The 13,431-nt window shown below is 46.1% G+C and overlaps 1 protein-coding gene across 1 annotated transcript in view; it reads left to right on the forward strand.

The window, feature by feature from the left end:
• LOC135398046 (protein amnionless-like) overlaps positions 1 to 12,904 on the forward strand; it is a 36,717-nt gene extending 23,813 nt beyond the window's left edge. Inside the window, exons 5-12 of the mRNA XM_064629492.1 lie at positions 704 to 832; positions 3,735 to 3,834; positions 8,037 to 8,119; positions 10,307 to 10,448; positions 11,800 to 11,892; positions 11,953 to 12,055; positions 12,556 to 12,679; positions 12,752 to 12,904. Of these exons, the coding sequence (XP_064485562.1) occupies positions 704 to 832; positions 3,735 to 3,834; positions 8,037 to 8,119; positions 10,307 to 10,448; positions 11,800 to 11,892; positions 11,953 to 12,055; positions 12,556 to 12,679; positions 12,752 to 12,892 (915 nt within the window). The 3' untranslated portion in view covers positions 12,893 to 12,904. The remainder of the gene's footprint in view (positions 1 to 703; positions 833 to 3,734; positions 3,835 to 8,036; positions 8,120 to 10,306; positions 10,449 to 11,799; positions 11,893 to 11,952; positions 12,056 to 12,555; positions 12,680 to 12,751) is intronic.
• The last annotated feature ends 527 nt before the right edge of the window (positions 12,905 to 13,431 follow it).

A 13,431-nucleotide genomic window follows, 5' to 3' on the forward strand; every position in this document is an offset into this window, starting at 1 on the left:
AAGTTACCACGCCCCAAAAGTACTGAGTTAAGTTACAAGTTACCAAAAAAAAAGGAACTTAGTTACAGTAACGAGTTACCTCGAACTCTGATCCAAAGTGGCCGATCTATACCGAGCGTTGGTGAGAGCGAAATGAGCGCGGTTACTTTACAGCTTACCTTAGGAGCTTTTTACGAGCAGTGCGTGTCCCAAGGGAGATGCGTTCTTGCTTAAGTTCTAAACTGATTATCATCATCATTCTATTCGTTTTGATGGATGCTGTATAGCTGCTACGGCCCTCTGTCCGCTTTTGCTAGTCAAAAATTCAAATTTGCGCTAGCCAATCATAATGGAGATCTCGCGGGCCGATGTGTAGCGCCCCTAGCGGATCATGCGGACGGGCTCCTGCATTGGAGATGCCGATTATGACGCAGCAGTAACGTGGACACAAATATATTTAGGGAAGGGTTCTACGGTATCTTCACGCGGAAGACAGGATATCGTCTTCGTTTTCCCTCCCTGCACAACCAAAGGTACGACATCGGGGGTTTTGAACCCCCCACCCCACCGTGGCCACGCCAGTAAGCCGTAGGGCTCGTATACGAGCAGGACGTCCTTTTTCTGCGACTATTTTGCAGGGAAGTAAGCGTGGTGCATTGGTTTTATAACGTAAGTTATAGCTTTCATGTCCCTCAAGCCAACGGAAACTCCCTATTTGCTACAGATCTACGACGCTGAAAGCTTGTCGAGACTGCGACTGACAACTGCTGGACGCCTTATGGTTGAAGGAGACATTCAGACGTCAGATACGGAATGTCAAGACGGCTGCATCTGCGGCAACGACAATGAGGACGTGAGGCATTTTACATGATTGCTACCTATGTGCATAATTATTGCCCCCGTTGTGTTTTCGTGTTTTATGTTACTTTATAACCTGGGGTGAAAATCGTATGTTATGTTAGGCATTGCGAAAACGGGTGAAATCGGGATGGTATCATCTGCTCCTTCACGTGATGTCATACCATATGAGGTAGGAGATTTTCGGGTACAAAAGAAAAACACAGAGGCATCGTTTAACCGTGCCGGTGTAAGTGGGTGTGGTGTTTACAGAGTTTTACCTGAAGTGAAGATGACGGATTCTACAGAACATCCTCTGCCGATAGAACTGTAACGGTTTAATCGTTCGCCGAAGATTCACGTTGGGCTGAAACATACGAGAGGCTTAAAGTGGGACTCTGGGACTATTTGAAATTCTTATAGTGATTGTGTAAATGACTGTGTAGCGGTGCATCCTTCAGAAATGACCAACAAAGTTGGTGTGGCGGTCGGGGACTCGTTAGTTACCAGAAGAGCTGGAAAGCTCATATCGAAACCGAAACTCCCGAAGGCTTCTTTCTCTGACCTCCTGGACCCTGTGTGACGTCACAGGTAGTCTCGTGCGGGCCGCTGGCTGTTTACTTTTGGCGAATTCGGGTGGTCATTTCATGGCAACACGACCTAGCGCTCGGAAATTGCCAGGTCGGCGCCCGCGCTGGATCACGTGACCCTTGCCACCCGAACATGAGTGCCAGGAATCTAGCTTTTTTAGCTGCTTGGATATCACGCTAGGGGCATCGCGGTAGCTCGTCTTCGGGTTTTGTCGTCTGCTAAACCACGTGAACTTGGACGTGCCAGCCAGTGCGGGCTCTCGCCACCCTTGCAGTGCGCATGTGACGACACCGCACTCTTAAAAAAAAGGGTGTACTTTAACTCCTTTTTTTGCCACATATATAACACCCTTTTGGAGAGTACAATTACGCTCAAAAGGGTGTCTCCTCACTCCCTCAAGGGAGTAGCATAACACCTTCTCCCTGCCGGGGAGTAATATTACTCTCCAGTAGGGAGAAAGGTGTTATGCTACTCTCTTGAGGGAGTGAGGAGACACCCTTTTGAGCGTAATTGTACTCTCCAAAAGGGTGTTATATATGTGGCAAAAAAAGGAGTTAAAGTACACCCTTTTTTTAAGAGTGCGGATATAGTGTGGGCAACCCGCTGCTCGGTCGTTTCGATACTGGCCGAAAAAAAAGGCGCCATTGATTTCGAACACGCGCTCGGTAACATATTCATGCGACACATATGGATGACGAGTCAACTGCTTCCTCGATTTAGTTCTAAAAAGTACGTTCCACTGATAGTACAGAACCTACAGAAAGGCGCACGCGAAGAATACCGGTGAGATCAAGCCCAGTGTATAGCTGGACCGCTCTTTCGTGGAGGAGCCCCGAATCCGTGTCCACCGAAGCATCATACGGGATGGATTGATGTCGCACTGTTACCTCAACACGTTTTTGGTGCGGAGTCTCCCTTTAAGTACATTTATAATCTACGAGATCGTACCTATAGATTAGCACCTCACATCTATGGCCGCGACAAAATAGGCAAACATCTTTGCTTACATCGAAAAGTACAGAATCCGGCGAGCCGGTAAGGAGTGAGGTGACATTTGACGTGGCTCGAAACCTGTCTCATCTGTCAAGCTGTTCATCAGGAGTCACCGTGTCAAAATATTTTCGCTGTGCGGTGTATGGTCACTGCGAAATCAAAGTTACAAAGACAGTGAAAGAAAGACGCTGCTGACGGCCAACATCATCATCAAGGCGACACGATCCTCGCGCGACGTCGAAGAGTCCCCGTATATATCTTATGTGTTCCGCTCTTCTGAGCTCACGCACTGTTTATACCCGCTTGAGCCGCGCCGTCTACGTCACGTGTCAGGGGAATAGACTACGTCACGACGTTCCCTCATTCTCCGACACGCTCTTTTCAACAGTGGAAGATTTTTTTAAAGGTATGCGAAACAGAGGCTTCGCATGCGCACTGCACTGCGGGGCACCTGTCGTTCTTTCGCAGGAGCTCATTTTATTCGTTGCAGAACACGCCGCAGCCTGCTCCCTGCAGTGCTCCCTCAGACGAACGGTCGGGTCCGTTCCCGTCGATTTCGAAACTACGGTGTCACTTTATGTGTTACTAACCACGGTGTCGAAAATTACACGCGAAATAGCGGCGCAGTTGGACCGTTATTCCATGAAATACACGAGAAGAGCAGACTCCGGATGATGAGAGTTTGCCGGAATTTGCTCTCTCGAGAAAAGGCGAAAACATCGTTAGATCACAGCTTTGGGAATAGGGATGCCGCGGCTGTGCGGGCGTCTGGACGGCGCCTTTCTCTTGAACTCTCCTTATGATTTCTATGCTCCTGTGCGAGGCCCTCTCACTCCTCCTGGTAGGGAGTGACGTCACGCTGATCTCGTTGTCGCCGGAACTTCCGTTTGATCTTTAAAATCCGTTTATTCAATATCTAAGCACTTCTTGGACGAAAAAGAAAATATCCAAGTAGACTATCGGGCGATGCCGAACGTATATAGTGGTATTTGTTTCATAGGCGGGTTTGCGGATACGGACATCCCTTTAAGGGGAAAACATCAGGACGAGAGTCGCCTATATTTGGAACAGGGGCCGTTCTTCTTCTTCTGCATATTTGGTTACAGTGGTACAAACGGTGGCAAAAAAAAAACGGAAAAATAAACGAAGGTGAATATCGATACAAATATCCGTCTTTTACTTTCATCCGGAATTACTTGAAGCAAAGTCGCAACCTATATTTACTCGACTCTGGGTACTTTTTGAAAAGAGTAGAATACCTACTAATTTTTCACAGTTCGGCATCGTGCAGGTGAAACTGACTGTCTTCTTCTGTACATATCTCTGCTGTGCAGGCCATGGCTCGCATCTGTATTCAAAGAGCACCGAATTGCCCATTGGAGTTTCCCTGTGCTGATCCTGTCGTCCCACTTAGCAGCTGTTGTTCCATGTGTGGTACGTGTGCTTGCCTACTCGTTGCCTGCTTCTTGTAGACGTTAAGAACAGTAGAATCTGAAGGGGATAGTACTACGCAAGAATGTGAAGTACAAGTGGAATACAATTGCGGAGTTTTAGCCATCCACTTCCTGTGGATGGCTTCCAGTGTACCTGTGATAAGTGAGTCTTGTGTTCCTCCTGTCCCTCTAGTTGTGCCCAGACTGAGGCTTTTCACAGTATTAAGTTTGTCCACCAGGTGACCTGCATCTAGGCCATACTTTCACGTACTGTTCCTTGGCCTTGCACTTTCTTCGGACAACGTCCGTCCCATCAAGCAGCTCTTGATCTGTATCCGGCTTTGCTAATAAGACAAATATTGGCTTGTGAGGAGACCCAAGTCCGAAGGGCTATAAAGTTTATGTCGGTGTAAAGGGGACTACCTCCATATAGGTATAGTTCTCTTACTTGATGACCATATACACGAACTTTGTAAGTAACCTGTTCAGAGAGCGCGTTCGCTTCTTCTGGGCACGGGGTGGTGGCGCCCCCGCGTATGACGCAGAACATTTGGAGCTGCAACGGAGAAAGAGAACAGTGGGACCGAAGCATAGGGGTGTTCTACACCGGCCATTCTTTTTAACTACTCTCAAGTCGGTCCTTTATTGCAAAATAACCCTATTTTCCTGGTCGCACGTCACAGGAAACGTCATTTTGATGTCACGTGACCTGATTTCATTTTAGTGCTTAGCTTACCGACACATTCCCGTCAATATATAAAGCCCAAACATGAACGTATCTTGCGTAGATTATACGGCGCTCCTTACGCGACATGGTAATCCAGAAGATGTGGATTCGAATCCTGCAAACTAACGAATCGAAAGCTGGCTAACCTTTTCAGTGAATTCCTTCTCTCATGCTAGCCTGATTCTCCGGAGCATGAGTGCATCTGAGTTAACTCATTCACCCACACTCACTCTTTTACGCGCTCTTTGAAGGACTTTTCGTCCCACAAACCATCTCAGCCGAAGCGAAAAATTCCGGGAAAGTTCTTTCACTGCACCTTTAGTTAGTTAGTTAGTTAGTTAGTTGGGTAGTTAGTTAGTTAGTTAGATAGATAGATAGATAGATTTATATTTTGTATTTCAATACTTACATTGAAAAGTATTTATGCAGAGTATTTAAATACCTCTTTCAACAAAGTATTTTGTATTTATACTTAAATACTCAACAAATGTATCTATGCCCATCACTGGCTGGAAGCAATATTTCCTCCCTCACGTTGCTATCGTCCTCGGCCGTGATTGTACCAGCGATCTTGAGCTCAGCAAGTCAACATCACGGTCCCTTGATAGCTTTCTGGTCATGCAGCTCCGTCAAAAAGTTGTCCTAGGGACAACGTAAACCGCGTGGCGGCGCCGCGATCGGAACCCGATAGAATCTCCCGCTCGGGCCAGTCATGGGAACGGCAGATGCAGTGTTGTTTTTGCGCTTTTCCAAACATCCTACAAGAAAATTATTTATTGCGATGGCTTCCTGCTGTGTTGCAGCTGCTATAATGCGAATAAGCGCATCTTCGGCTTTATTTTATACGAAAAGCTGCTGCCGATCACTTCGAGTGGCACAGATGTATTGTTGCGAGTCTGCTATCTTCAAACCCACAACCGGAGACTCTAGCGCCGTTTATGTGCATAGGGCACGGTGGTAAGGTGATCCGTACATTATTTAGTGCGCAGAGGAACCTTCTATAGTTAATCGCAGACGGTTACTGCGCCCATGACGGCGTACTAATTGCGATCGGCCGATCGAATCACACCAGTCTCTTTCACGTGGTACCAGGTGACTTACTCTCAATTGTTGCCGCGAAGCTGATTAAGACAAAAGTATAGTTTCCAGAAGGATCTCGACTGACTCAGACATGTCACGAAATTTAGCCGCTTGTCCTTGTCGTTCATCTCTTGTTTTAGTCATCTCGTGTCCACCTCATTTCTTTTCCGAGACTGAAAGGAACCGCCATGTGTTCGACATGCTTCCGTGAATCAATCTCGAGCAGCATTTTTATCCCGCCATGCTAAACAACTTTCATAATGCGTACTTTATTTAGCGCGTAGAGGACTTTATACAGTTAATCGCGGACAGTTACATAACCGCTTAGTATTTGACGCGATTGGTCGATTTCGCGAATACACGATTATTGCATCAGTTAACATCCCTGGGAGCCAGATCAGCTCAAAAGCCCCAGTTGCTTAAGCAATTTAATTTTCTTTAAGATGCTATCCATAAAAGCACGCAGTTCGTTGTTGGTGTCAACGGCGCACGCTTACTTTTACGGGGCCGTTTCCCTGAGCTCGTTGTCTGACGGAACGGCTCCGCGGTTTCGGCGTACTCAGCAACGACGGCAGCCGTCGAATATGCACGGCACTGCATCTTCTCGAAGCTTTAGCTTTCCACGCTTCTGCACCACTTTATCACCGTTGATGACGAGTTCGTCGTGCCACACCACGTCGCTGTGGTCAAAGTGCTTCTCGCAGACACATGTGTGAGGAGAGTTAGAAACTGAACCGCCCACCTTCAATGCGAGCAATGGCACGTTTCCACTTCTCACGCTTGTCAGGATCCGCAGGAAACGCAAACATGGACACCTTGCACCTCCCGGATACCCAGAGCGACATTTCGTAACACATGTTTCTGGCATACTGCTAGCACATAGTTATCTTATCACGCGACAACCGCCGAAATACGTGTACTGCAATGGGAGACGCAGGCGTTTCCCTCCCGGGTTTCGATGGCAGCGCCTCCACGCGGGCGCTCCGGTCCCTGGGCAAAGCTTCCCCATAGACTCTATGGGGAAGCGGGAACGTTCGTTACGGACCAGATGCGACGACTGCAGGGGGGGGGGGCGTGCCACCTCCCCCCGGAACATGAACTGGGGGGGGGGGGGCGCCGCCTCCCCGGGAAGTCCCGCTAAGAGACTGACACCAACCTTTGGGGCTCGGCGCGCCCGGGTCAAAAGAGCGCAGAGGCACCAACCCCAAAAATGCATCTCGCAATTTGTAAAATATGTATCACCCACCATACTCATTATCACAGTAGAAGGTGAGGCGAAGAAACACAGAGGATGACACAACGCATAGCCTGAATTTCGCCCAAAGCAATCAGATCAATGAAACGAAGCAGTCGAAAAGGTACCAGCAGCTGGGATGTGTAACGGTAGGATCTTCGGAACGCATATCCTTTGGGAGCGGGTTCAACTCCCGCTGCCCCATTTCATTGACCATATTCATTATATTGCGCGCATTTCGGGTCAAACACCGAGGATTCAATGCATCTTGTTCCTTTTGCACTCAGTGTTCAAAGGCGTAATGCCTTCAGTTGTGCACATGTTCGTTGTTTACGTTCTTTCTGTTTTTCTTTTTTCTTTGTTTTGTTTTTTCTGTTCTTTCTTCCTCTTATTTCTATACCAGTTCTGCATACATCATAAGATCCCGCCAGAGTGTGTGATTCTTCAGCTTTAGTTTTGTGTTCTTCGTTTTTCTTTTCTTTTCTTTCCTTCTTTTTTTTCGTTTCCTTTTGCTTTCTTCTTTTCTTTGCCTTTTTTGTCTTCCCCTTTCACTTTTTGTGAATACCAAACCGACATCCACCTGGCCTACCTTTCATTTGTTTTTTTCTTAATAAACATATGCCCCCCCCCCCCACCGGGAAAATGAAAACTCTCCGCCTCTGTAGGAAGCTATCAATGGAGTGTGCCAAAACGTTACCGAGCTACTGTGCAGACTCTGTCGACGTCAACAGGCGGCTCGGTCCGAAACGGGAAGAGTTTATATGCGCGTGGGAATTAAAACGAACGAAGAGTAGTAAAATACAGGTATAGTCGTGTTCAAGCGAAGAAGGACATTGCCGCTACGTCTTGTTCTCCCCGTATTTAACCACCAGAAGCCAATCGTGTCTATTTTCATATTAAGAATATATACATTTGTACATCAGCGCCGGAGATGTCTTTCTTAGATTGAACGCGACTATAATGTGTTCAGGTCCTGCATTAGCATTCGGTCGTGTCTGTCATGAAGAGGCAAACCAGGGTGTGAAAAACGCGCTTCTTTTTTTTTTTTTTTCTTTTTTGCCATTGATCACCAGAATTTGGCGAGCCCTCTTCTGTTGATATCATATATACTTGCTTTTGGTACGAACCTCGTATTTTTTGTTTCTATTCGCGCGCTACTCAGGATCCTTCCTGGTACTTCGACCACAAAGTGATGGCTTTCGGTTCGAAGACATCGTACAACTCGTCACCGCTCGTGTTCTTCAGGTAAGCAAAATTGTCGCCAAATACCCCATGGGTCAGTTTGCATTCCATATCTTCGACCAACGAAATTTTCACACATAGCTATATAAATGGCTACGTACATAGCACAAGTTATATGTACACTCTTAAAATGAACTTCACCACATAGCACGGTCCTAGGCAACCGTCATCCTGAATGACATCGTTACCTCCCCCAATTTGATGAAAACGGGAGGCATATGCCTTTTTGTACCACTTGCAGTGCGTAATTGGTACAAAAGGAAGGTACAAAGGGGACACTTCCTCCTACCTCCGCACATTCCGCGCGCGCTTTTATGCGACGATCAAGCAGGCGGGGCTAACGGAGCAGTTTCACTAATTTTCCCCCCGACTATTTCTGATGCTATACTGTGCATAGTTTTTGTTGGGTCCGCGGTTACCAGTGGAAGACTTCATATTTCTTTAAAAAAGATCCCCGTTTTTTTTCTTTCAATCATCATCATTATCTGTAAAAAAAAGAGTTAGTTGGCTTGACAATTTTCAAAGTTCGATTAAAAAATAAATTTCCTGCAATTAAAAAATTGTCGCAATCCTTCCTAAATGGCGGCAAAAGTTTCCAGAAGGTAATTGCCGAGAGTTCCAAAATCCTCCGGCGAGTACGTCGCCATTAGACTTTTTTATCACTTTAGGTGAAATATCCTGTATAAACAAATGTCCGACAACTAAAAGCCCTCTCATATGCTACACAAATAACAGATTTGCGGTACCTATTGTCGAAGTTTAGCTCCCTGCGTTTTAACAATTTCGAAACACGATGTCCACTTCTGTTGTTAGCAAGCCGACCTCCGTCTGACTGACCTTTCCGTTATTTTTTCTTAATAAACATATCCCCCCCCCCCTTTCCGACATCCGACCGCTCAAACGAAAAAGGAGGGATATATTTATTAGAACAAAGAAAAAAAGGAGGAATGGCCAGCTAAACGGGACGTCGGCTTGCTATTCCGTAACGGAAAAAGAAAATGAAATTAAAGGAGGAAGGAAGCAGACTTGTACAAAATACTGCGCAAAAGTATTTAAAATAAGATACCAAATACTCTACGGAAAAGTATTTAAAATAGAGTACAAAATACTCAAAACTGAAAGTAATTTGAGTAGAGTACTAAATACTCTAAGAAGTATTTAAGATACTATTTAAAGTACTTTAGTATTGAAACGCGTATTCTGAACGTGGCCTTACAAATGAAAGGAATAAACTTCATCAGCCATGCATATCTTTCATTTGCAACGTCTTGGTGTCAAGTAATGTTTGGTGAACTTTGGTGAACCCAAGTAAACTTTGTTGATATGTTCTGACCCAAAACTTCGTAATCCCTCCTGTATGTCGGTTCGGGTCTTTCAACCTCTGGCACGTGTTTATTGCTTTGATGACCAAGGAAATAAATGCCGGGATTATCTTGTACTGAATCCCCTGGTGATTCACCTGGCAATATGAATAGGAACGGTTTTCTGACGAAGCTGGCTATTGAGAAGCAAGGCCAGGCTTGGGACCAGCCTATTGTACAAGAGGATAAATGACAGATTCGCGAATTCCCGAAAAAAAGAAAACGAAGAAAAAGGGGGTTAAATTCCAGTGAGCTGAAAATCTCGGCATGGCGGGAAGCGTGCTGGATATGGCTTGACGAGGAAGGAAAGTATTTTGAGTACTGAGTAGCAAATACCGAAAAAGGTATTTTAAATACATTAAAAATACTTGTCGCAAAAAAGTATTGAGTAGAGTACCAAAATACCGGAAAAAGTATTTAAAATACTGTATTTTGAGTACGTACTCAAGATACGTACAAGTCTGGAAGGAAGGGTGGAATAGGTGGGGTACGTAGAAATATGCAGCGATGAGCGTGCAAAGGAAAGGGCGATTTAAATCTGAAGGCTGGAAATTATCGACATGGTTTTCAAGCACTCCGTTCGTGGTTTCTGGAAGTTTGGAGAAGTCTGGAAGAATTGGAAGTTTCTGCGTCTACCGTTTGTGTGGTGTTTTTTGCCGAACGGTAACCCCGTACATCTCTTCAATATCGCAGGGGATATCCTTTAAAGTATGGACACCCACAGTACCCCTAAACATTTGTGTCTCAGAGCAACACGTACTGTTACACGCGCTCGTGTCTTGGTAGTAGCGATGCAATACGATAATAAATCGACAGGTTTCTATTACAGCCACAGTTTGACAACCAAGTGCAAACGTACGTCCACAAGACCTCCGACGGCCGCGTTCAGATCGTCCTTGCAGACGTGCAGACGGCAACTGGGAGACCCGAAGCTCATGCTCTGGCCAGGGAGCTCTACAATGTCCTCATGGGTATTTCTTTGTGTTGTGCTTTTATGTTTTCTTTGATACATGGCAGGTCACAAGTACATACACCATACCGCTTCATGCGGCCGCTTCGCACTGACCGTCTCTCTCCCACGCTCTCACCTCATCTCGAGGGGTGTGCAACCGGATTCTTCCAGATCTGCGCCGGAGCAGCTGGCTCTGGAAAGTCCTTCGCTGAGGGTGAAAACAGGATGTCTCAAGCCGCCCGCGCCGGCATCCCATTCACATGCGGCATTCCCTGTTGGTTCATGTGTGCGCCTGCGTGGCTGTTCCTGGTGACGAATGACCTCACCCAGGAGTGTCTGCACCATCACCATCGGCGGTCGTTTAATTCGTAGCGACAATCTCACCAGGGAACCAGTGCATGCCCTCTTCCGAAATTCAGACCGAACACCATATCGTCCGTTTTAAATCTTCATTTAGTTATTCTTGCTCCCGCGAATGGTTCTTGTGGCGGCGGTTGCGCGGCAGTCGAGATGAGCAGAGAGGCAGTCAGAGCAATCAGAGCAGTCAGTCTGTCAGCAGTCAGTTAGTGTAGCAGGCCAGGTCCGCACCTTCCCACAACATCAATTCCCCCTCTCATGAAGTGTGTGTGTGTGTGCGTGTACACTTGTAACCTATCATGTATTAAAGAAAACACAGAAATACAACACGTATTTCACGTTTTTCACTTTTAATGTGCTGCATGAGCAGAGGTGACCCTTTTGGGGCTCTCAGATTCCGATTTTTACTAGAGGTTCTAACCATTTGTTCATTTTTATCCCGGCTCCTCTGTTCCCTCTGTACGTGCAATTAACAGAGTCTCGTTAATAGAATCCGAGGCTTGCAACGAGTACGTGAGCCCAAGTATAAACTGTATTTTAACGAGGTTAGAACTATAGGGAAGCAAGAGAAACTTCTCTGGAGATAACCAGAGGCGGAAATATCAATCACATAACTTCAAGAAGAACCAGAAAGATTTCAAGAAACTCCAGTAGTACTCTTTGCACACGCCCTGCATCGATACGATAGGATCCGACAGAGGATAACGAGGTCCCCCACAGTTCAAAGAGTCCCTTATGCTTTCTGGGATTTGCTGAAACCGCCTGTGCTAATAGCGTGCATTAACACGAACCAAAAACTACCCTTGTGCGCTTATATCGAACACAGGTCAGTCAAAATGTGCAACGTCTTTACGTGACACGCTGGATATCAATGCTCATCGGACGCTACCAAATTAGCTCTCATTGTCACCTCTTTCTTCTCACTATTACAGCTGGCTGTTATTCCACGTAGACTTCAAGTATACTAGTCTTGTCCTAAGTTTACTTTTTAAACTAAGTAAGTGACTTTGTAGGAGAAGGAAAATCACGTTACGCTGTGTCCAGTGCCAACCTAACTGGAAGCACCGCTTGGACCGGCGCTGGAGAATTCGCATTAACAGCTGTAGGTACGTCATATCCCTATGCCATTACCGTACCAGGAACTAAAATAATGTTACATCTTACAGGAAGCAATCTACCGCTCATTCTCGGCCTGCTCTTCGCCATTCTCATCATAGCAGGCTTGGTTGTTGCATATTGGTTCTTGCGCAAGCGCCATTTCAGTTTCAAGTACGTTTGCCGATACCACAGATTACGTAACTACGGGTACCATTGTACAAGGTCTGGCACAGTACGCAGTGAAACAATCACAATGTCAGACAGCCACTGTAGGAACCTATTCATTTCAGACTTAGAAGATAAGTGATAACGATACTTCCAATTGGTATTTCGGTGCACGGATAGTGTTCCGTCACGTCATGACAGCGAAATTTCTGTCTTCAACAAGAAAGCCTCCTTCCTGAGAGTGGAGCGAAATACTCTACTTGTGGTACTCTACTCTATTGTACTGTACTGTACTGTACTTGTGGTAACAATATCAGTTCACTTCAGTTCTTGTTCAGCCGAAATTCGGTTCTCAGTTCTGTTCGACACTCTCGTACACACCCATCCTGTAGGCTCTGTGATTCCAGTTATGTGTAGACAAATTGTTGCGAAGACGATCTTACCCCCTCAAACAAATGCCTTGCCATTTGTCGGCACATGTTTTTCGTGATGGCTTACTCTTGCAGAGGCCACCCCGTCATTCCGTGGGCAAGATTCGACGAAGGCCGAGTGGAGCTTGAACTAGGGACTACACCACACGAAGAGCTCGTGCCGACGGGGTTTGCGAACCCGTTAACGTCTCCATTCAAGGTATGTGATGCTTCACAACTTCTACATTTCATTTCTGCCCCCCTGTTTCACAGCAGCGCATCTTGTCTTCAGGTTTTCCCAGAGTACGGGCCAGATGAAAACGAGAGTGGAACATTCTCGAACCCAGTGTTTGATGCTGCAGAGCGGGAAGCCGCAGAAGGAGGTGCCGAATCCCAGAGTTCCAAGCCTGGAGCCTCAGAGGGGACAAAATAAAATGTACACTAAAACAGGCGTCTCATTTCCTTTGCGTATCAGCATAGCATGCTCCTACAAGCTATACACAAGTGCACTGTGCAACCTATCTCTTCTCTCACTCTGTGATACGGTTAGGCGAGCATGGGGCCACGCCACTTCATGAACTGTCAACCCATACGAAGCTACCTTATGTAGCTCACTCACGACTGCGTTGCTGTAGCAACAAGAATGAACACAGAAATACAGAAATACATATATCTAAAAAGAACAGGTTTCTCAAAAAACCTGTTTCCTGTATTTCTGTGTTCATTCTTGTTGCAACTAACAGCACCACAATCTCAGTGAAGGCATAAAATGTAGAGAATATGAATATTTTACTTTACTGTAAATAACAAAGCCAAACAGGCTACATACTGCCACAGGACAATGCAGTGGGAGTGGTCTATCGATGGGGTCTTCTCGAAATGAGCATATTTAAAAGCAACTCAAATTACAAGTATTCAATTACTTGAACCTGAAGCACGCGTACCTTGAGTCCGAAGGAGAGCTTCCGTCTG

The sequence above is a fragment of the Ornithodoros turicata genome, chromosome 6 (assembly GCF_037126465.1).
Source record: "Ornithodoros turicata isolate Travis chromosome 6, ASM3712646v1, whole genome shotgun sequence".
Taxonomy (NCBI): domain Eukaryota; kingdom Metazoa; phylum Arthropoda; class Arachnida; order Ixodida; family Argasidae; genus Ornithodoros; species Ornithodoros turicata.